Source organism: Stegodyphus dumicola, chromosome X2 (genome assembly GCF_044657685.1).
Source record: "Stegodyphus dumicola isolate Sdum_Otavi_A_Nest chromosome X2, ASM4465768v1".
Taxonomy (NCBI): domain Eukaryota; kingdom Metazoa; phylum Arthropoda; class Arachnida; order Araneae; family Eresidae; genus Stegodyphus; species Stegodyphus dumicola.
The window spans coordinates 179,358,618-179,385,142 of NC_140781.1; the positions used below are offsets into that span (position 1 = coordinate 179,358,618).

The following is a 26,525-nucleotide window of genomic DNA, read 5'->3' on the forward strand; positions in this document are numbered from 1 at the left end:
AGTAACATCCAGACTACACAGATTAGCATTATATTTCCAGTTTAAAATATTTTGATGTTATTGCATTAAATACATTTTTTACACAAACATTATGGGATTACATTAAAAGATTTACCTACATAAAAAAGGGAAGAAACAGAATTTGTACAAACTACTGTTTAAATATGTAATTTCATTACCACTATTACAACTTCCTTTTAGAGACTACTACAATAAAAATGTCATTAATTTGGAAGGAAATGTTATGTTTAAGTACCTTTAAATCACTATAAGTTTAAAATATTATTAATATGACAAATCCTTCTTTAACTACCTGGCCAAGATGAAGAATGCTTTCCATCAGTTTTTTCTCCTCGTTAATCCAAAGATCTCTGTAATAAGAAAAGATGTATCATCATTTAAGAATTTAAATGCAACATTCTCATAAAACTTAAAGTACTGCATTTTCCTCTTTGCTATCAAAATACGAGACAGTTTTAATGAAATGAAGTACTGTATTTGCCGGCGTATAAGAAGCACCCCCTTTTTTATACACATTTTTGAAGGATAAAATTTTATTACTGATCACTGTAATGAATTTACAGTATTTTAAATAAAAAGTAATACAAATACAAAGTATTACTTTCAGCAAATACCCAATCTATCTGGGAAAGAACACCTTTTAATCTTCTTTGTCAAAACCCACACAGTTCATTTTTAACATCTTCTGTTCTGTGAGAACCAAACTTATCCCATACTAGTAGGGCTGGTTTCTTCACTGAACTCTATGTAACTGTAATATTCCCACACTCCGCAAGTAAACAAGAAAAAAATCGCATAATTTCGAATAGAGAAAATTTTCAGAAATGAATGTAATCAAAAACTGAGTATCGTCGTATAAGACGCACCCCATTTTTTCAGACCTATTTTCAAAGAAAAATGTGCATCTTATACGCCGGCAAATACCGTACTTGTACTCCTTTTTTAATATGCAAAAAGAACACAAAAGAAAAGAAAAAAAAGCTTTTTACATATATTTAAGGCACAACAAAGCAATAAATTTTGATTTACATTCATCTTTCACGCTTTTACTAACAGATTTACTAACAGTCAGAGGAAAGCTTGAAATTACTCCGTATGTTTAAGATTTGATGAAAAAAAGGAGTAAAAAGGTCAGACTTGACCACATACATATTAAATAATTTAATCCTGTAAGAGCATTTGATCAAATGTCATATTGGCATTGAAACCAGAGAGAAAAAGCACATTAAAAACATACTCAGAACATTCAGTATATTATTACAATACATTTGAATTCCTTTTTTTTTTTTTTTTTTTTTTTTTTGGTGCCCCAATTTAGCTTAGAAAAGATTTCAAAAGTTACAAATGCTTATTCAGAAGTCAAACAACAAAAATCAGCGTTATATTTAAAAAATTACAAATGCTTATTATAAATGCAATTCACTGATGATTTTCTTTATACTTTGCTCATTATCGTTACATAGTGGCAAGAAAAGCACTACCAGAAAGTTTCATCACCTGATAAACAAGTTACCCATGCCATCAAATAGTTAAATGAAGCATATCCAAATCATAAAAACGTTCTGCAGAATCCATTGTATAAGCAGAGGGAGATACAAAATAGATCTAAAATGTAAAACTGGGCCAAATGAAATGAAAATATATTTGGATGACATAGATATACATTGGTATAGGTTTTATCCAACTGTGGTAATATGTATATTCCATTTCTTTCAATGTAGTTAATATCCAGTTTAAACTATAACAAAATTTAGATTTTAACATTCAAATATACAATTATTTTGTAATTATTTGTTTCAGAATAATGCTATGAAACGGAAACTGGCAATAATTGAAAAAAGTATATATGCCCCTTAAAAATTATATAATAAACATTTACATACACATGGAAAGATAATCCTATTCACTACTGGTAATTATTTTAAACTAACTTACCATAACTACTGTTTAGTATAAAGTTTGCTTTTATTTTTCTGATACAGTCAAAAGTCGTTAATTCGGACACCCATAATTCGGAATGATCTATAATCCGGACCTCAAAACTAAAAACTTTCTGCGCATGCGCATAGGCGTTTACGCGTGCGCGTAAGACCTTTTACGACTGCGCATATGAGTGTGCGCAAGTGCAGAATATGTTTTTGTGTGCGCATTTTATGTATAATGGACGTATAAGCTAAAATTATCTAATTATCTATTTCAGTTAATGTTGATGATTGCGTTGTTCCTTAATTTTCGAATTGGATCCGGCTTATTATTTTTTGCACACTGTAAGAGCAATTTTATAAAAGTAAGCTTAAACTTTCGATTATATCAAATAGAATTTCCGATATATATTTGTTAATATGTAAAGGATCTAAAGCGAAAGTATGTTTTGAAATCCGAAATCTGTTTATCAATTTCACGCTGCTCGGCGGGCGCGTAATGAATTGGAAGTTGATCAGTCAGCACTATCCTTATCTTCAGCGCAGATGTTTTTATTTTATTTGGCTTATAATTCCTTACCAAATGTAGTATTTCATCTCGATATGCTCCGTCTTTGATATGATTTAAAACAAGTTCCTCGTCATTATAATTCGCTTCCGATAGCGAAGAAAGTGACAGAGGTTATTGAAAACGAAAAAATTTCGATTGACAAATTAGTCGGTGTTCTCGACACAGCAATTATAGGACTTGAACAGCGGAACTTTGTAACTGAACAAGAAATTATGTCTGTTTAATAGAATTAAAGAGAAAGTATTATCACATGAAACGAAGCAAAACGTAAACAACTTACATTGAAAGAAATGTTTAATAAAGTAAACAAATAAATATTAAGCTTTTTCTTTTTGCAAATTTTGATATCCTTTAGATCATAATTGTTCTTTATTTCATAAATTACGGTTTCATATTTTTAATTTTAGAATTTCTGCATGCCATCTTACAAGATTTAAACTGATGATCTATAATCCGGAAAAATCGATAATCTGGAACTGACGAAGTCCCGACGAGTCCGGATTAACGACTTTTGACTGTAGTCCTTTTCCTCTTAATCACAGTAGATTTTATACTTTCCTGAGGTGCAAATAACAGCTCTAATGATAGCTTTACGTTGTCATAAAATCACTTTCCACTAAACTAATATAGTTCGAAACCCAGCAAAAAGATTTGTTGCTTGGTTTTTTCTTCCTTACATGTAGTGTGAATGTGGGCCAGTTGCGTTAGAAAGTCCTCCACAAAGGCATTGCTCTTTTAGGCAGATAGCCCTTGTGTACTTTGCCATACTGAAATAATTAAACCTAATCTACTACACTAATAATATTTTAATCATGAGTACCTGCCTAAATTAAAGTTGCCTATAGGGAACACTAACTAATGTTCTATGTGAAATAGTAATGATGTGTAAACACTGGAAGTGTTTTTGCTCTCACAAAAACATGCATATCCTGAATTTAAATCAATACCTCAATTTAATCCTTACAATAATTAAAAAGTGTTGATCCCTCTCCATTTTCCTAAAAATGATTACATTCACATAAAAAGGAAAGTTTTCTCCCTATATACCATGCAAGTTTTATTTCAGATGCCAGTTGGTTTGCCTATCATTAAAATGTTAATAGACTCGTTTGAAAAACTTATTTCAAACTTCATACAAAAAAAAAAAAAAAAAAAACATACTTACACATTATTGGTATTTCTGCAGATCTAACCACAAAATATAATATGAGGTATTAGAAATGTTCGAAATACCGAACATTAATTCTAAAAATTTACTTTACCTGAACAAGGCCATTTAAATATTTTACTGCCCAATTTTTGAATACATTTTGTTATAATAATCTTTATATTGTACATGAAATGAACTGCTTAATATAACAATGCTACGGAGTCCATGATTCAACCAGAAATGCTTCTAGTTCAGTCAGTATGCAAGAACAGAAGCAGCAACTACTTACTGATCACGTAGCATACACTGTTGAATACTGATAAATGATATATTGCCTGATGCACAGGATTGGGTATCACAACAAACAGTAGATGACTAAAGGGAGGAATGCCTTCACTGAGGATATTCAAATCAAAACAGGCCCATATTGACACTGCATACTGAGAAAACTTTGAATATTCTCCCATTCACTGGGATTTGAATCAGTTTACCATTGTTTATCATATACACCCATTCGGCCACTGATCGCCTTCTAAAAGGTAAATTACTTCAATTCGGAGAAGTACTCAATACTATCTATGCACATTCAATGCACTACAGGGGACCAAATAAAAGAGGAAATTTTCATTTCAAAACCCTGGTATTCTAGCACTTACAATAATAAAAGCATTACTGTTCCTAATACAAAAATATTTATGAAAACAGTTTACAAAGAGAAAAGAACATATATACACAATAGGTACACGTTGTTACCAAACAAATGAAAGCACCTAGCAATTTTAGTGCTTTTATGAAACTGTTTTGTATTTGGAAAAGAAAAAAAAAAAAAAAACAAATGACTGTATGAGCAGACACAGCTTAATGTGTTAGGAACAAATTTATCAAATTCAAGTTATTTTGAAAGCTTTGAAAACATAATAGTATTTAGCTTACTTTGTGAAAAGTACATGAAACTATATATATATATGTACTCACAGTAAGTTTACATAAGAGCTTGTTCTTTTTTTGAAAATGTGCCTCTAAAACAACACAAACTTATAAATTTAATTCTTTTCAAAATCATGCGTTGATAATCAGAAAAAAAAAAAATTTTCAGATGAACAGAATTTAACAAACATTTAACACAGAGAACTTTCAATTCAGCACTACTTTTTTATCCCCCCCCCAAAATTTACACTTTTAATTAAAAGTGTTTCTTTTCATAAAAATGCCTCAAATAAGCATTATCAGAAACAAAATTCTTGCATGCAGAAACTTAAAGAGAAGGATTAGTTAAAGTAAAAATAAGACACACTGAAATCGGTAACTGACATCCACAATAATTAGATAAATTTTTATGATATAACCAAAAAAAAAAAAAAAAGTAAAAAACTTGAATTGTGGAAAAAGCTATAAAATGCTTCTTATCATTGGGTTCATGTAACTGTAAAAAGATATAATGTTATTTAACTATCCTAAGAACACTTTAAAAAAATGTTGTCTATAAAGGCTGTACTGTGAGGCACAATATTTTTAATCACAGAGATTATTTTTAATCTTCCACATACTTACAACAATGGCAAAATAATAAATTTTTAGCAAGAGCAAAAAATATTCACATACTTCTTTGATTTCATTTCATATAAAACAGTCAGGCTGGATTTTCATATATTAGGTAACACTTAAAGTTATGTCTATAGCCCAACATCTCAAAATGTACAAACCAAAATGTGTTATAAATGGTGTACAAAAAAGCATACGATTTTAGCCCTCTGAGAGGAACAAAAATTTCTTGCCAGACAGATTTGTTGCCGCCCATAAGTACACAGCTTCTCACTTAAAAACAGCTATATTATGAAAACTTCAGTACACTGTCTTCATAGGTTTACTGAGTGCAGAAAATGGGAAAATAAGCCCTATCTGGTTGATACGAGTGATGTGCTATACTTAATTTACATAATGAAATTTTATTATATTCTATATAATTAAAATTTATTATTTATTAATAGCAAAACTTGATAATCAAAAAAGGTGTTAAGCTTTCTAAGATACATCACAAATTCTAGATAAAGAAGTTCTTAATGAACATCCAATAAAAATTTAGGAAAACTAACTCTACTATTAAAAAATAATGCCACCAGAATGATAGCATATGCCAAGAACAAATCAACAAGCTATAGAAGTTGCAACTGGCACAACAGATCAAAATCAAAGACTGCTCAGACAATACTCAAATTAATTAGATGTGCAATGAATTTAAAATTCATGTATACTAAAGCACTAATCTCTGCCACTGGATTAACTAAATTCAGCAACTGCTTCTAGAAAACTGTGTAAGTTTGCTTTCCTTTTTTGGAGACCTACTTAGCTTGAATAGAAATGAATCCTATATGAGTCCTGGAAAACTGTGGAATGATACGGCACATTTTCATCTGGAAGGCATACTCAGTATCCATTGTCTACTGCTAATTACCGAGTACAGAACTTTGAATTAGGGCTAGTGATAACTCTCATGAATTCCAAGAGATTGCTTTAGAACATCTACTATCTTTACTGCATCATTTATCACAGTTCCATATTTATCGAAAGAAAGAGATCAACATGTTAAATATACTTTTCTATAATGCTGGAAGATAATGAGAAATGAATGTTTAAATTCATTTTAATCTGCAATTTCAACAATATAGATATCGCAACACTTGTATTTATACACGAGTGAGTAATCCGTCTCAATGCATTCATGGCACAACACATCCTACATATGCCATTTCACAAAAAAAAAAAAAAAAATCTAATAATTAGGCCAGCATACTGAATGAAGTGGCCAGTTTGTTTGCCCAATCTTAACCTTTCACCTGCAACGACATTTAAATAGCTTGGTGTACCAAGAACATCTGCATAATTTAGTAACTTCAAATGAAAAAATAAATGGGGATCTTCTGCACTTTGCAATAAAAAACATTACTTCCAGAATGTAACTTTTGGGAACAGGTTGAAGGATATATATTAAACTGCATTTATATGTAATACTAGAATAAAGATAATTAATATGTAATTTAGCTGTAAAATACAAATTTTAATGCCATTTATATCTTAGTACTGATTTTTTTAAGACAGAAAGAAAAAAAATAGTATTCACATCAAATTTCTTGAATTCAACAGATTAGAATTTTGACTTGTGGGTTCTGAAGATTACCGTTATAACTATGCTCACCACATATTAATTATAATTGTGTGAACTTCAAGCAAGGCAACCAGTAACAATTTAGTTAAAAATTAGGGAACAGCTTCAGTATAGACCACCTTCTAAGTTTGGCAAATTTATTTTGGCGGCAAAGCACATGAAATGAAATTGTTTTAAAAAATGGTTGCCATCCAGATTTTCGACGAAACTCCATGTTTCAAAAAACGGCGGCCATCTTGATTTCTCCAGAAATCGTGAATAATAGAAATAAATTTACGACTATTATACACAATTTTAAGAGAAAGAAATATTAAGAAATGATTAATAAAAATGATTAAGGTTAAAAGGATGCGATTTTAAAAACAATACCGAAAACCTTTAGCTACTTCACCTGCAATAAATAATTTGGTAAAAGCATAGAATAGGCTGCATCAACAAAGTTGAGAAGGCGAAGCTGTGTGACGTCCTTATAAATGGGCAGGAATAAGCTTGTGACGTCACAATGTATTCTCCATGCTAAGCGTAATTTCTATTTTCTCTTAAAAAAAAACAATTATGAATTGTTTATTATTGTAAATTAACATCAAGTTCTTTACTTTAATTTTTAAAGATTTTTAAGCTTCAGCATTTATACAAATAAAAAAAGATTTTTTTAAAATTTAAATTAATACTCTGGAACATATCAATTTTATCATATTTACAAATTAATGTTTTGCTACATAACGACATAATCCCTTACATACCAGTAACTAGACAATTTTCATTATTTTCTAAAAATTTTAAACTTCACATTAATGAAAAACAGGTTCTTAAATTCCTAAATCACATCATATTCTCTGTAGGCAGGCATACTAGAATTCTACAGATTAATAAATAAAAATAATCTAATTTCTCACAAAGAAAGAAAATATTATAAGAAAATAAATACTACAAATTTGGAACACTAAGCAATGCTTCACATACACACACACATATTATCAAAGAACTCATATTATCAAATGCAATTACGATAGCAAACACTATATATTACAATAATGAGGTAAAAGTTACTTATAAGGTCAAATATTACAGTTTTGCTACTGTTGAGTAGATCGTTGGGCTATCCATATATATTGTAAGTCGGAAAACATTATAAACATATCAAAACCAAAAAATTAAAAATACAATTGAAATGAAAAATGATGTCTTAAATATAATTTACAATTAAAACAAAAATACAAATTTAAAATACACAAACGATATGTTAAACATTGCATATAAAATATGTTACATTACAGCTCAGCATCACACATTATCTCGTTTTCCCTTGTAGAAAACGATCTGTATTCGCTTGAAAAACCTCAAAGAATTGCACAAACTCGGTGTCCATGTACACATCCCTCTATTTTCACCTTAAAAATATCAGAGAATTGCACAAACTTGGCATTGCGCACTACATTGGCTCTGCCCATGTACACATCGATCTATTTTCACTTAAAAAAACATCTGAGAATTGAACAAACTAGAAACCGAGCACAACCTCGGCATTGCGCACTACATTGGCTCTACCCATGTACATATCGATCTATTTTCACTTAAAAAACATCCGAGAATTGCACAAACTAGGCACCGTTCACAACCTTGGCATTGCACACTACACTGGCTCTGCCCATGTACACATCAATCTATTTTCACTTAAAAAAACATCTGAGAATTGCACAAACTAGGTGCCATGCACAACCTCGGCATTGCGCATTACATTGACTCTGCCCATGTACACATCGATCTATTTTCACTTAAAAAACATCTGAGAATTGCACAAACTAGGCACGGAGCACAACCTCGGCATTGCGCATTACATTGGCTCTGCCCATGTACACATCGATCTATTTTCACTTAAAAAAACATCTGAGAATTGCACAAACTAGGCACCGAGCACAACCTCGGCATTGCGCACTACATTGGCTCTGCCCATGCACACATAGATCTATTTTCACTTAAAAAAACATCCGAGAATTGCACAAACTAAGAACCGCCCACAACCTCGGCATTGCACACTACATTGGCTCTGCCCATGTACACATTGATCTATTTTCACTTAAAAAAATCTGAGAATTGCACAAACTAGGCACCGCGCACAACCTCGGCATTGTGCACTTCATTGGCTTTGCCCATGTATATAGCGATCTCTTTTCACTTAAAAATCAGACATTGAATAAACTCTGCATTGCTCATTCACTAAGAAATCTGAGAATTGCAGAAACTTGAGCATAAGCCACTCCATTGATTCGCGTTGTAAAAAAAGAAATATTTCTAGAAAAATTGAGCTTACTACAGGTGAACCAAGATCCTAGCCTAATTGATTTCTCAGCCTTACACTTCTTGCATCTCCAAATACTACCATTCGATAACTTTTTCTGACTAACTAACTAGCATGGTATCTTACTTTTTTCACAACAAACGTTACCCTTCAATAATCGACAATCCATCACAAATCCTCTAAAACGTTCATACTCTCTTATTAATTCATGCATAAAATATCTGTTCCCAAAATTTTACGCTTGTTTGAAAACTCCCACCTTAAATTTTCCTTTATAATCTCCTGATACTTTATTACATCACTAACAGCAGTTTTAGAGCAAGCAATAACTAAATGCAAAAATATCACCTCCAAAGTAGCCAAAAAAATATATACAAAATAGTATTCATATTATCTGAGCGTTAAACAATCGCCAATAACAGTGTTACGAATTGTGTATTTATTTAAATATTAATTTTAGTAGAATTCTAATTTAAAATGTTGTAGTTCTCCCTGCAACGCAGCACGAGACAAATTATAAGAGAAATCTATACCGGAAAAGTAAGAATACAAGGCACGTGCATTAAACTTTGAGTAAACGAATATCTCGGTAATTTGTATTGAAATTGAATAAATGTAACTGACTACTGTATTAGCTGTAACCGTAATTCCATCCTCTTGCTTACATTGCGTATGGGTTACCAGATCATATCATTCATCGCCGCTCTTAGCAATACTTTTTTGTTTACAATTTCGGGTGCGCTATACTGAAGCTGTGCCAAAATTAGAAGTGGGATGAATACTTAATTTTCTCAAATTCAGATTCTGAAAGATTCTTGAATCACTCATGCATTTTGAATCTCTAGGCCTTCACATAAGAAGAAGTATACGGACAAAATAAACTTTTATAAAATATTAAATTTTTTAATTAAAGGAAAATTTGAAATCTGGATTTAATGGAAAAATAAATTTTAAAATATAGTTTTTAAAAAAATGTATATTTATTATGAAAATAAAATGAAATTTAGTGAAAGTAGTACATAATTAAAATTATTGAATTTAGATGTTCATTTTCTCAATATAACTTGACAAAGTATATCCTAGTAAAAATTCAAATTTTTCATTTTTAACTCTTATAAATCAAAGCAAGTTTGAAAGGGGATTATTTTAACAGTTAACAGAAATAAACACCAAACAACACTACTATCTCAACAGAAAATTTTGAGTGTGGCATTCAGGCCTGCTACAAGGTAATCCAAGACAAATTTCAAATAATTTTTTAAAAATTCATGGAATTCTAGAATTAGAATGCCCACTTCTATTAAAATTATACTTTACATTGATCTTCCTTAAATAATGAAAAATAATAAATAAATGAATTTAACATACAGCAACATGCAGGGAATAGTAAAAGAGAGCTTGCTTTCAGACATTATTTCATGTACATGGAGTTCAGCACCTAGTCCTGTATGAAACCGATATGTCTGAGTAGTAAAGTTGTTTGAGAGTGTTTTGAGTAATCCTAGTACAGGAATTCCAACTTGGGATGTTAACCTAGTAGGCAAAGAATAGCTTCTAGGCCGTTCTACCTAAAATGAGAACATATACATTACATCTTAAGTTAAATTTTATAACAGAAAAGCACCTCATTAAAGTAACAAAAGGCATAAATTATGTATACACATACATACAGAACTCCCAATGAAAAGAATCAAAATATATGCTATGTTGTAAGGTTTATCTATTTTTTCAACCAGTTCTGCTCATAAGATCAACATGTCTCGTTGTTCCCTTCAACTGTTTACACAAGATGCATCTTCAGAACAGTCTAAGCATATGCAAATGTCATAGCAAATAAAGTGCCTCAGGATAAGCTATCACATAGGTAGTATTAGAATACCGCCTTATAGTAAATAACTTGAGCAGATTTTCACTTATTGGCTGAAAGCAAATTATTTGCAAAGAAATACTAGCAGGACTAACAGCTGTTGAAGGAAAAGGATCAGAAATTAAATTTTATTATAGCGTGGATAAATTTTGATTTGATTGAGTCCTAAAACTAGCATGGGTTTAGGTGATAGGCAATTGCTTCACTGTTCATTAAGAGTTAATGATTCTGTTACACTGCATGAAATTTAGGTTTGGTTACACCATTTATTCTCTTAAAAGAACTTTCATGTTTATTTTAAGTCTTGTTTGATTTAAATTTGTTTTATTTTTAAAACACATTTTATTATTTATTTTCCTCTGAAGGAATTTCTTCCTGAAAGATACTAATCAGGGCTAGCGAAAGACACAAAGTAGCCTATGCCAATCTTTAAAACAATGACTATAATAAAATCATACTTAAAATGAATGACTGTCATCATCCTAATTTGAAAATCAAAATAGACTAAATATATAATAAGAAAACATGGGGAGAAACTAACTTTAGACCATAATGATTCTTCTTCAGCTAGTAATAACCATGCATTTCTTTGCTTAGTATTTGTCATTTCTCGAGCAGCAATAGAAATAAAGCCAACACTAGCACAAGATGGTGAACTGTTAATAAAACACAACTTTAAAGTATTACAGCACAGCATAAAAACATGATGAAATCAAAAAAATGGAAAGTACATTAATTTCTGTTTAAAAATATTATCACATATCAAATAAAGCATAAAGACAATTAAATTCATATACTGTGAATGCCAAAAAAAGTGAATTTGAGAAACATTTCCATTTGTTTAAAGGAATTCTGTCCTTTGTGAATTAACCAAGCAAAAAATTATGATAAGCATTTTATATTAGAGACATAGACAAAGCTTTAAGTAAGTAGAAGACAGATTCTACTGCTTTCTTCCTAAAACAGAAAGACAACTAAGAACAAGTAAAGCATAAGAAAGCCATTCTTGCTTAGTATTACTAGTCAAAAGTGTTTTTAACAATTCATGGTGGCCTACTGTGCCATACAAGTATTAAAGATTAAGTTGTCTAAAGAATTTCTATGTTGTCTAAGGTTTTGTTTCCTCAGCAGTTATGTTGATAATTGACAGATAACATACAATAATAGACAAATTTTTCGTAAAACCTTTTTAAGCCTTGAATTCAGGTTTCCTTTTATCAGTTTGTATATATTGTTACACATTTTGTACATAGATAGATGATTTTAGTGCAATTATATGTGCAAATGTTGTATTCTTCTGTGTAATGTAGCGGGAAATATCTAAAAAGAGAACCTATGCCAGAAGAGTAAGAATACAGAGTAAAATCAGTAGTTACACTTCAAACTATTAAGCCCATTTAACATGAGTAAAGGGGTAACTCAGCAATTTGGCGAGATAGAGTCATGCTGAAGTCATCAATTTTGGTGATGGCAAATTTGGCGACATTTTAGTCCGGTCCCGGTATAATAGGTATTGTACCTGAATAAATATAATTAATCATTATATTAGCTGCAACCATAATTCGACCCTCAAATTACTTTCCAGCAATTTCAAGAAGCAGAAAGTACTAGAAATATCTCGACAACCGATTTAAAACTATATAAGGCCGAGGAGGGAGCATTTGCTCTCAGTCAATATACATTGTTGTTGCGAGATGTTAGTTCAACGTAAGATCGGGGAAGGGGTCTCTTTAGATGTGCTTTGCATTAAATTGTGTTTAGCATTCTTAGTAGTTTGAAGTGTAACTACTGATTTTACTCTGTGATACTGTGGACACATGTATGAGTATTTTTACTGAAAATTCCAGAACTTTGAAGTTTATATTTTGATAAAATAAATTTTATTAACCTATCATCAGACCTGTGTGCTTTCAATCTATTACGAATGCATATGCATGCAGCAATATTTCTTTCTGCACATGGAAATCAACGAACATCAATGAAAAACAATTATGAGATAAAAGTGAAGTTTGCACTTTTATAATACCATTCTAAGAATAAAAGAGATCTCTAAATAGGGTCCATTATTATTAAACATAATCTAATATTTAACATAATTATAAAAAACATTCAAAAGCAAAGACAACTTCATTTATCAAGCAACTAGCATTAAATTACAAAATTCCTTTAAACATTTATATTTTACAATTAAAACAGTCCCACATAATTAAGATACAATAATAGTCCCACATAGTTTGTTGTTTCACTTCTAAATTAATAGTTCCACATATTTTAAAGATGATTAGTGACATTTTATTAAGTTTTACTAACAGTTAGCTTTATGTTAGTTCTTTCTTTATGTCTTGTCTCATCATGTTCTCGCTCAGTCCAGAGGTTTACACAGATTTTATGTTCAGTCACTTAAATTAAAATGAAAAGTAAAATTACAAAAAGCATGATTTGTAACAGAAGCTTGGCTGTTGCTTGCTTAGAGAAAGAGCCACTGATCAGAACAGATTTGCACCGAACGCTGGCACATGGGTAAGTGTAAAGTTAGTAACACTTTGTTCGTCTGATCCAGTTAGTGTTGTAACATTGCATAGTCACTGGAATTGTAACCCAGTTGATATAAATTTCCAATAAGTCACTGAAACACCAAATGCAATAAAACGTTTTGCATCATTTTAGATCTCACTAGTTATAAGTTAAAAAGTTTTACATTAATTTATACATTTTTGTGCTATATATTGCATCCGCAGTAAGATTTAAGGAAAGACAATAACTCACATTAAAAAGTACACAGAACTTTTAAAGGTGAACAGTTAACTAAAAATAATTAAATTACATAAATAGATACCCTTAGTCATTATAGATTTACATGGTCACTATTAAAAAATGTTTTCACTTAAAAAAAATATTCATTAAAAAGAACTACTATTAAACTTACAATCTAAGAACATTTTACAGGTTAAAATAACAGATAATTACACACATAAATCCGATTCTAAAACAATATTAAGATAGTTATTTATAAAAAACTTAAAAAAATGTATGTTTAGCAGCAAAAAAACGCAATAAAATATTGATGCACCTTTTTAATTTAGAAAATTTTCAATATATTTTAGCTAATTTATATCAGTTTTTTTTTTCCTTTAGCATCTTTTCTAAATTTATTTGTCTTAATAAATAAATGAATGCTCCCACTAGGTTCAGCATTGTCTCCTAATTTGTTAACCCCTTCGCGCCGACTGTCACATATACGTGCCAGCAACGAACACACTTACCTACCGGCCGACACGCAGGCGTGCCAGAGGATTGTTAAGTTCTCTACCGACTGTCACGTATTTGTGCCAGTACTTTGGAACGTTTTTCAAACTAGAATTTCTGCCACAAGATAGATGGCACTGTATGTCCATATGGTTTCAGATACATGTACATTAGACCTTCTACTCGAAATGAGAGAAGCATGACTCACATACACGTGTTTTTGATTATATAAACAAAAGGGAAAATAAATGTTTCCGAATGGCGTGATTTATGACGTCTCTTTAAATCGCACTTTATTCGCACATGGTAGTTGTTTACTGTAAGTAGAGAAGTTTTATTTACTCTAAAGCGTTGGGTATTTCGGTTTGCAGTTCAGATTTTAGAAAATAATTAGATCTTGTTAGACGTGAATTCTTTGTTTTTACCGTTGCAATGTCGAAGCGTCGAAAATGTTTAACAGAGCATGAAATAGCAGAAATGATGCAAAATATTTCAGATATTGATTCTGAAATTCTGATATTGATTCTGAAAGATTAACTGAAAGACATTTTCCAAAACTTTGTTCAGAAGAGACTGATAAGAAAATGAGACGACGATGCTTTGTTTGTTCACATTCTTGGAAAAATCCTCCAAAACGGGAAATGAGTTATTACGAGTGCAAGAAATGTAACGTAGGACTGTGTGTAGATCCCTGTTTTCAAATTTTTCATACGAAAAGAGAATTTTAAGTAATATATTTAGTTTTCAGATGTATAATGTTAAAATTCATAAAATGGTGAGTAATTAAAATAAAATGTGTAAAATATGCATTTAAACAAGAAATAAGGTAATTAAAGTATATATATAAAAATATCTATAAAGCATAAGCCGTTTAAATACTCTATAGAGCATTATTAAACAATGCGTTGATACTTCGGAAATTTCATGGATTTAGGCTTAGTAGCAAAAAAGCCCCCGGCCCTGGAGAGACGCTCGCGTAAGACACTGCCGGCCTCAGCGATAAGCGCGCGTTTTCGCTACCCGGCTTGAAGGGGTTAATGTTTTAACAATATAACTTTGAAAACAGCTTTCTTTTCCTTTATATAATCATTTCCTTCCTCAATAAGTTTTTTCTTCATATTAGAATTTTCAGATTTAATTAAAGATCTCTTTTATTTTAAAATTTTCATGTATTTAGAATGTATAAAAGAAACGTCTGATTTTATTTCTTTAATAATCTGAGAGTAAATATGAAATGATACATGGTCACAGCCAGTGCTAGAGCTGGGGTGGCAGAATTTTTAGTATTTAGCAAAGCACCAAGGAATATAATTTAGAGATTTTTAGAATTTAGAATTCGCATACACTGAATCAGGAAACAAAATGCCTTGTGTGAGGTATATGCATGGCGCACTGAGACATAAAAGATTAATTTTTAAACTTTCAGTTTTTCATTTTCTTTTGTAATAGAAAAATTATTTCTTACAGATACCTGTCCATGTGACAAGATCTGAATCAGTTTTGTAATTCTATATGCTAATGTCTACTGAAAAGAAGAGGGGGAATGAAGATAAAATGTTGAGAGAAAGGCTTCAAGGATCAAAATTAGAAAACTCTACAAAAAAAATAATAAATTCATCACAAATTTCCGCAAAACAATGTCATTACATGTTACCATGCCATTACATGTTAATACCATGAAAGCACTTTTAATTTTGTCACATTTGTATGGAATTATAGGTCTACAAATCTTGCCTTCAAATCATTTTAAGCCTGAGGTGCAAGGTCTAAAATCTGAAACAAAATTATCCCTACCAAATCTGTATGAGAAAAAAGGCAGAAGATTTTTTATTTTAAAAAATAAATAAATATCAGAAGAGAAAAGTGTAAATCTTAGAGAGAAAACTGATACGCATTTGAATATTCTGAAACAGTGATAATGGAAAAAGCTCTGATCACAAAAAAAATATTAAAACAGACAGATGGAATCAATTTAGAAATAATTACAGTAGCTTTTTTCTTTTTGGTAAGAGGCGCTTCAGAAATCGTGCTTTTATAGCATTTATTATGTTGTCTATTTTTCAAAATAAAAATATTCCTAAATAAACAAAATAGAAAGAAATCTCATTTTACAATATGACAGGGGAAAACTAAATATATTATTTTAATGTTTTTTCATGAATATAATTTTAATATATTATGATATGATGGTAACAAAAATTGTCGAAAAAACTGTGTATCTTCAAATAAAAAATTTTGAGTACAAATTCATCTTAAAATCGCCAAAATATTCATAAGTCACCAAATTTAGCACTGTAAAACAAGTGAACTTATATCCCAGCAAAGTAAAAGCTGTTTTTGATGTAATATGTTATGAACTCTTTGATTGCAAAAATGAAATCATTTCTACATACTTATGCTTTGTTCAAAGTAGGGCCTTATGCCTTGAAACTTGAGTATCACACTGTTAATAGCACAAACAGGAATAAATTCAAATGATAACCCATCAAATATATTTGTAAGCATACTGCGAAAACATACTCCTCTAAGATATTAATTAACACACAAAATGGGAGTTTTAAAAAACAGACAGATGTAAGATGAGTAAATTTAAAGACTGTTTTCCAATATTGGTCAAAATTAAGGACATTTAAAAAGCAAAAAACACTTCGTAAAAATCTCAGGACTTTTAAATAATTTTAGACATCGTACGAATTTTGTTGTACGGCATGTTGTAGCTTACACAGCATCTAATCTTTAGACTTCTAAACCATGTGAAGATTCAAGCGCATGTCACCCTTGTTTCAGCAACAGGTAGAGAAAAACATGGACAACATTGAAAAGCATATAAACTTTACTCCAAAGAAATGCTATTTGATTTCATACGCATAGAAGACAAGAAAATTCTACCAATAAATAATTCAAAGTAAACAATAAATCCAAAGTGCTTTATTATATATTTTGATATTATCTCACATAATAAACTAATTTCTGATTCGTACTTAGATCAAATGGAGCAACAAAAATACCTTTGCTCAATGCAAATGACAGCTGATGATATATCAGAATTATTTTGAATGACAGACTGAGTGAAAAATCATATATTGACATAGAAATTGGTAGAAACATACAACTCAATGCATAGAAAATCACACAAAATTGTGACTTAAAATTTTTCTACAGTCAGTAACCCAGTTGCTTATATAGCAGAAAGAAGAACAGACAATCTTTGAACTTGGAAAGTAAAGCAAAATAAAACATTCTGTTAGATACGGATTTGTTCTTGAAAACAAAGAACAAATTCAAGGCAAAGCAATATGCACTGCAGAAGAAAATATTTTTTATAAGTAAATGTTACCAATTAATGAGAGAAATACCATTTGCCCATTTAACTCAAAAAATGAAAACGAAATAGGTGTTACTTGTGGTCATTTAAACTACCAGAAAGTTTTCAGTTGTACAATAATTTGACCTTCTTCCATAGCTCTGACAGAATGCTATTTAAAGTACTGCCTGATGAAGATCAGAATAAAGTGAATGATAATTGATAAACCTTTAAGTAGTAGCACAGTATTAGCTGATGAAAAATGTTCACTGCCGTCAGCTTCTTATTAAACCCAGATGGCTTGATGACCATGTGGCTGCTTTCACAGCAGACTTCCTTCATTTACGATGCAGTTTAGTATGTCAGAAACATTGACAAAGAGTGATTGTTATATAGGTCCGGCATTTATGTATATTTCACGTTATTTTGGAATTGTGTTACTAATTAATCATTTGCCAGCACACCAAATATCACCTGACCGGCTGTACGTGAAAAGAAAGAAAGTACATCAAACATCTAAAACCACGTCAGGATCAGTTGCTAGATATTTGAAACCAAAACATTGTACTTCTCTTACAAATGAAAAAATTCAGAATAAAAGCAACAGACAAAATGTCAAAAGAAAAAAGATGCTTCCTCTTTACAAATGAAGCAAGGAGAAGAACGCAAACAACTTACATTGTAGAGATAAATTAGGACTAAGTGTAGAATGTTCAGAAAAATGTAATTTCTTATTGTAGAGGAATTTACATTTCTCATTAACGTTTCTGTCCTTTTGTGAATTCACTTATGACAAATAAAGTTTTCCTTATGTACATTTTGTATTATGTTATGTCAGTAAAAGCATACTTTAGAAGTTAATAAATTTCCTCAGAAAATAATAATTCAACAGCAACTCTGATCAGAGCAGATGTATACAAGTAAAAGAAAATTACCAACTTAATGCCATCAATTTCATTTGGAGCTATATCTTTTTTTTTGGGGGGGGTAATATTTTACTATCAGGCGAACAGATTTCAATAAAATTATTAAAAGTGTTATTGTAAAAGAGATTTTATACGTAACCCAAACAAAGCTTCATTGGCTACTGGCATCGTCACTCATAGCAGAGGTGGCAGCAAATATGTTAATACCACACAAAAGTACTTTTTTAAAAACTAGTAATATGAATTCTTCACCACACAAGACAGATGTGTTAAGAATTACACTATTGTTCAGAATTACCATACATTAATGAACATACATCTACACTAACATTTCCTTAGTTATATTTAATAATGTTAGTCAAAAATTTTTGCTGAAACTTAAGAGTTACTCAATCCTTTGCTGGGACTCAAACTCTGGAACTGGCCAGACTTCCATTTACAAAGGCATGCAATGAGAGAGAATATTCCTCATAATTTAGCATTTTTTAAACCTTCTTTGAACTTACTTCTATTTTTAATAGAACACGAATCCACACACATTCTTCATTTTATAAAAATCTTTACTTTTGGGTATGCATTTTCACACTTTCAAAATTAATTTTGAATCTGTGTGTATGGAATTTGCCTAATTTATTTATTTCTTGCTCTCATATATAAGCCTAAAACTTATTTTGAAAATAATTTTGCTGATGGATATACACTTTTCTTCCTTACAAAATTTACCTAACATTTGTCTTTTTCTCTCTATTCCGCATACCCTTACACTGACAATGATTTTCCTCACATATAACTGCATTTAAAATGCTAAAAGCTTAGATTTATATAATGTTTCATTAAATAAATTTTAAAGTACATTTCAATTAGTTTCTTATACGAAAACAGTACAAACTTACTTTACAAATTAGAAAATGAAAAGTTTAAATAAAACAGAAAAATATGATCTACAATTCACAAAATTTTCTAATCTACACATCCCTTGGCCCCACCCAAGGTATACAGGTTATCAGAATCCTACTATATGTAGTTTTTATTTAAAATGCAGCAAATTTTTAAGTAAGGTATTCTCATAACTCATCTTGGACTGAATATCTACAGATGAATATAAATTAATGTGAAAAGCAATTTAAGGTACATCTCTTAAAATAATCAGATAGAATTATTTAGCTAATAGCATGGTTAGACAATAATACATTTGTTCTTAATTCTTAAACTTTTTGTACTGAAAGATGAAATAGGATAATCAAACCAATGAAATAAACAATTTATATACAATATATCATTACTATAAATACAACTCTCATAGATCATGAAGTTTTACTTAGAAAAATTTCCTCCAAATGCATAAAACAGAAATGGTTTCATGTTAAAACATACACCTCAAATGCTATACCTGAAAATACAAATATCAGGAATGCTGAGAACAGGAAGGAAAAGAAACAGTACTTTTATTAGCATGTTTGCTTTACAGTTTATTAATCAGATGTGCTTGAACAGCATAACTACTCCTAATAAATACTTCCTAATAAAATATGAATGTAATGATAATAAAAGGTATATATCACAAGTAAAAAATTGGCAAATTTTCATCTGATTACAAAAAATACACATAATAAAACAAACAAGAAAAAAGAAATATAATCATTCTTGCAGGAGTGAAAATTTGTAGATACAAATTTACAAAGGCAATATGGATCCATGATACAGTATTGGTACACATTTTCTTACACAGTATTAAAAAAAATACAGCTAATTCACCTATAAAAATACTGAGTTCACAAAAAATATGAATGAAAACTGATAGTGATGAAAACTTTCAATGAATAAACTTGATTATGTTTCAGAATTTCCCTGCAACTTTTGCCTGAAATTCTTTTAAAATTCGATTTTCTAGCATTCTTCTGTCAGACTAAAAATTTTTCAGCCAAAAGATAGTTATACAAATCATAATAAAGTATAATAACTACACAAATACACAGTATGTATATGCACTTTTAAATATAATCTGAAATTTAAGATGTGAAACGTAAAATAATTTGCAAATTTGAAATCATTAATATTCAAATAAGAAAAAAAATAAATGTATGAAAAACACATAACATGTAATAGTCCCTAATTCAAAACTATAGCATATTTCAAGTACGTTTTCTTACACTAATGTGAGACGCAACGTACGATGATGACTTTGCAATAGTGTATCAAGAGTGAAAACTGATTCTCCAAGAAGAGTACTCTGAAAAATAGCAAGATATTAAAAAAACTGGAAAAACAATAACAATAAAACAATTGCTGCAGAAAATATATAATACTTGCAAATTTATCTAAATTTTACGGGATATTTTCATGAACAAATGGCAAACATTTGAAAATATGATTAAAGTAACAGACAAAGGTACATCTGTTTTCAAATGATGACATTCAAAAATTGAAGAAATGGTCTTTGTCAGTGGCTCTGAAAAATAAACTGATAAGAACAAGAAATAGTTAACACAGAAAGTAAAAAGGCAAACAGAAAACATAGTTTATATTACTTGCGCTATCATATTTTTTTAATGTATACATATACTTAATTTTCAAATAACGAAACCTCACCAAAAATCATAAGTTGATAACTGACTGTGAAAGGAGAAGCTCAAACTTCACATTGTACAGAAGTAGCTAATTGTTCACATGCTTTGCTGCTAGATTTACCACACTAAAATAAGTCTGATTCTTTGATAGCTCTCTTTTGAGTTTATACACTGTGATGAAACAGACTGCTTTGATACTGATTTATTACAATTAACAAAAAGTACATCAATGGAATTCAATTAAAAAAAAAAAACTCATACCAACCAAGAAGTAGACAGTAATGCTAAAAGATGTTGAAATAGGAAGTGCCAAACTGAGAAGGTTACAAATATGTAGGAAAGTAGATTATCCTATTCAGAAGATATATGAATATAAAGCAGTTATATGCTTGGCTGCTGGTGAGCCATTATTCAGCTTGGCTGCTGGTGAGCCATTATTCACAAGAAAAATTCCAGAAGTTAATACTCAGACCATGTATATTCTAAATTTTAAAACATTCATAGATTCAGGAAAACTATGCATTTAAATAATAAAATTAGGTGAAGGAAAAAATGTGCTTAATTATTAAAATAAATGAAGCTAAATTTAATAGGTAAATTTGTGTTTTATTTCTTTTTTACATATTATGTGCTCCACCCTTAGGCACCACATGGAAAGGGAGGGGATGCCCCATGGAAGTCTTTTTAAAGGAAACTGGCTTGTATCCACATTACATATGGGAAAAACCATGAAAATAAATTTGTGTTTAACATTCATAAAAATTTCTGATATAATCAGCATCAGAATAAAAAATTAACAAATCTGATTTGTAAACAATAGATGAATAGTTTTTATCAGCCTTATAGAAAGAAACAGAAAATTTTGAAAGTCCTATCCATTTCTGTAGTGTAATTCATTAAATTAATTAAATCTTATAAATTTCAGCTACGTATACTCAATAGGAACTACTCATTTAATTCATGATTGTTTAGTTATTATGAGCCAACTTGCTCAGTTAATTGTTTAACATAAATTAAAAGTTTTAAATTCTGCTAATTAATTTATTCTTTACATTTATCTTCAATAGCCTCCTTCAATTTTAAATGCAAATGCATGGCTTATAAGACATAGCAATTAAGGTCTTCATTCTTAAGAGTGTGGCATCCTAAGTACATTTTTTAATTAGTATTACTCAAAATTGAGTTGAGTTGAAATTATACACAGTGTGCATAAAATTTTACCCTTCTGGTGAACTTCTAATTTTTAATCTAATCATGTGAGGAGTTTTTGACATTTAAATATATTTTTATTAGCAATGGCTGTAATTATTGAAAATTCAATATTTGACACTGTTTTAAGCATCTGTAGTTGAAGACAGTGCAGGTGTGACACAAAACTACTCCCATTTCTACAAGGGGCCTCACCAGCAGCCGAGTGGTAAAATCGCTGAACACTGGTAGTTCGGTCCGAGGTTCGAATCCCACAAACGGGCTGGCTGCATGGCCGCTTTCATGGTTTTCCCCATATGTAACGTGTATACGAGCCAGTTTGCCTTAGAAAGTCCTCCACGAAAGCATCCCTCCCCTTAGGCAGATAGCCCTAGTGTGCTTTGCCTTATTCTCAATACACCACACCACCACCATTTCTACAGGGGAGAAAAAAGCATGAAGGTTTGCACTAAGTTTTAGCATTAATGCTGAAAGGGGTGAATTTTAGAGGGGGGAAAAGTAATATTTCTTTCATAAATTTGTTCTTGGCATGAATATTGGAAAATCTCACCCCTTTGTTGCACTGGAAGGAATGTGGTATTCCTTTAAAAACTGGGTACACACTCGAGTGCACAGATTTTTTTTTACTTATTTTCACTGCAAAATTAATCTGCACCCCTCTATATCACACTCTAGAATCAGAGGTCATGGGCAAGGCTCAAAATTTTCTTTTGTCACTCTCACAACTGTTAATACTGAGGTTATACTGTCAATAATGTTCACTGTCACAGCTTTAAATAACTCAAGTTCCTCTTAATGACAGCTGTTCTTTACAACATCTACCTCAGGTAGACGTCAGGCATACCCAAGCAATTTTATCACTATTTGCATGCAAGAACCATACTATCATCTAGCATACTGGTTGGCTCCCTGATTCCAATTTGTCTTTTAATCCAGTCTCAAGATAGCAGTGATTACATGGGTTCTGTAGCATGAGATTTTCTAGCATTCGCTGGTAAGAGAACAGCCAACTATCTTCCTACAGTGAATATCAACGAAACTGTCATGTGTTGGTTTCCATTTCAGTGATTTAAATAGCAGTTCATCCAACATCTTGAGCTAAATTGTGTTTTCCTTTCTTTTCTTAAGAAAAAACAATCAGCTCTTACTAAGCCATTAACACATAATTATGACATCCTGCATTTAAGTCAGAAATTGTTAAGGAGTAATGAAAGAGGTCTTCAATTAAGACCTGCTGATTGCAGTATAAAAGAAAGAATGTTGGTATTGACCTTAAAGCTTTAAGTATGTAATGGCTAAAAATAATATATTTTATGTATAAGTATAGCAAAACTTTTAATTTAAAATCATCTCCAGAGGCTTTTTTTCTATTTTATTTTGAAATATTTACAAAATAATTTAATTATGATTAAATGAAATCAATCTTTATGGCCTTTTTACCTATCTTTGATTTGATTAATTTTATTTGCCACTTAACACTCATGCTAACCAAGTTTACTGTAAATTGCTATTTTCCTCATTCATTTCACAAAGCAAGCCAATAGTTGTTACTGATTTTTTAACTAGTTAAAGATCACAATTATTAAATTTGGTAATAGTTTTATTACTCAACTAAATTAAAAAATGGTGCATGACAAACACCACATAACTATGATCATTCTTACAAAATGAAAGAACCGTAAAAGATTAATATTAAAGATGTAAGATGTTATGTAAATTAACCAATTATTATGAGTTAAAACTTTACTATAACTGCTTCTTTCTGTCACCAGAATGCCAATTATTTATTGTGTATTTAAGCTGATGATTTGAATGTTTAGAGTATGAGATTCTGACAGCCTCATCTTGCTGTTATTTACTATCACCATATCTGCTAAACTTTTATTCCAGTATTAGCATTTTGCAAGCCAAAATTTAAAATCTTACCTCTAATTATCTTGGGCCAGCTCAAGTAATCTAATTGTGAGCATAATCTCAAACTACGTTTAACTACATTTTGAATTAAATTTTACCTGATGTTAATTTAAATACCTACAAGTAGCGGAGGTTCATCTGTTTCACAAGTAGTGCCTTTCTGGTCATCTAACAGTTAAATAATAAAGGTTATTTTAACCTTCTTAGGACTTGGCCATTTATTCCCAACTAAAGCAATAACTCACTTCTAGTCTAATAGGGTCTCTGCAGGACATTAATACAAGTTCTTAGATACAGCAGAACCTTACATAGACAGTGAAAATACTTGGTTATTGGATATTAATGCTAAATATATATACTACAAAAGGTCCTCACACAAAGGTAATGCATCCCCAGAATCTCAATGTCAATTTTACAAAATCAAAGAATGTTGAACGATTAATTTTAAAGATAGTAGAAATCCTTGGATAATTGAGATATTGTAGAAAACATCTTCACACAAAAGTAATGTCTTCCCCTTCCAGAGGAAATGTACTGCAAAAGAAGCTACACGTTCCAGCCAAGCTTTTGTGAAACATGGGGACCATTATTAGCTTTTACTGCAAAGAGCAGTTAGTCTTTCAATTAATCAAGCTAATTCGGATTGATCAAGGATATATTTTCACTATTTTATCTTTTAAAGCTTTCAAGTGAGACATCTTTCATAGCTATTTGCTTACATTTTTATCATTTATAATTTTTTTCTTTAAAATGCCTTCATGTAAACCACATTGGTCTTACACAGGAAGCCTAATATTTAAAAAATTTTCAAAGATTATCACTTATTTTTTAATACTTACATTAAAAAGGTATATTGAATTGACTTCATCTTACGGTTTGGAATATACACCATTTCTTACCTTCCTTACAACATATATTCAATGTACTGAGCTGCTATTCCTGAAGCTGTTTGTTGTACAAATCCCCCCCCTATTCAACACCTTAAAAATGTTGAATTATTTTATATGTAAAGACAATTTACAGTTTTCTCAATACTTTATTTACCAGAAGCTTAGCCTTCACATGCAGTTTATAAGGTAACATATTTGATAATATAAAATTTATAAATGTTTTTCATAGGTATAAAGATAAAATTCAGTGAACTCTTTCATCGATTACAAAACTGGCTTGGATGATGTTGCCTTCAGAAGCTGATATAAGAGAATTTTTATGTTTGACTCTGTTATCAGTTGCTATTAGCAATAAAGATTAAACTGTTATAGTTATTACCTGAATTTACATTTTAATCTTAATTTAGCTTGCATTCTTTTGAATTTCAAAGAAAAATCCCAACACAAAGTTATAACTACCAACAAATTGATAATTTAAATCATGAAAATTTAAATAAAACAAATAATTTTAACCGAATCAATTCAGGTTTGAAAACTAATTATGATCATTGCATGTAACATAATACATTACTAAATGACGAACAAGCACACAAAGAAGTAACAAAAATCCCCACAATTATATTTTCTGATCATACGAAAAAAATATTTACAAAATATTTGCATTGCATTCATATTTTCAGCAAGTCTATTTATATAAGTAAATTTACTAATACTGAAAATGTCTGTAATAAATGTGGTTCACTATTTTATCATTTTCAAAGTGGCTCACTGTGGAAAACAATAAAAAAAATGAAACACAATAAATTAAAAAATTAGAAGACATGTCACATAAGTTTTATTAATGATGACTGTTGACTGTTAAATGACGTGTTCTCTGTTCAGCACATATTCTTAACAAACTAATATGTATATAGATGACAGCATGAAAGCTGAAAATTAGCCAAGTTAGTATAAGAGATAAAATAGTTCCCTGGCAACCCAAAAGAAGTTCTGAAAATAATATAAAAAACATACATTATACAGTCAAAAGTCGTTAATTCGGACACCCATAATCTGGACCTCAAAGCTACAAACTTTCTGCGCATACGTCGTGTTGACGCATGCGCGTAAGACCTTTATGGCTGCGAATTTGCGTGTGCGCAAAATACGTTTACGAATGCGCATTTAATGTATAACGGACGGGATAAGCTAAGCTAAAATTATCTAATTATCTATTTCAGTTAATGTTGCAGATTGCGTTGTTCCTTAATCTTTGAACTGGATCCGGCTTATTATTTTTTGCAGACTGTTAGAGCAATTTTATAAAAGTAAGCTTGAACTTTCGATTATTTCAAATAGAATTTCCGATATATATTTACTAATATGTAAAGGATATACAAAGCGAAAGTATCTTTCGGAGTCCATTAAACAAAAAGTGGAATTGCTGCAAAAAATGGATAAAGGCATATCCTTTGTTTATCTAAACTTTGTTTATCT

At 30.4% G+C, this 26,525-nt stretch overlaps 1 protein-coding gene across 3 annotated transcripts in view; it reads right to left on the minus strand.

Moving 5' to 3' along the window:
* Positions 1–26,525, minus strand: part of LOC118188074 (inositol polyphosphate-4-phosphatase type I A) — a 210,204-nt gene that overhangs the window by 86,539 nt on the left and 97,140 nt on the right. For all 3 annotated transcript variants that reach the window (XM_085809794.1, XM_085809792.1, XM_085809793.1), the window contains exons 10-13: positions 20,620–20,699; positions 11,535–11,649; positions 10,495–10,694; positions 314–371 (exon numbers count right to left, since the gene is read on the minus strand). In XM_085809794.1, coding sequence (XP_085665920.1) covers positions 314–371; positions 10,495–10,694; positions 11,535–11,649; positions 20,620–20,699 — 453 coding nt within the window. The remainder of the gene's footprint in view (positions 1–313; positions 372–10,494; positions 10,695–11,534; positions 11,650–20,619; positions 20,700–26,525) is intronic.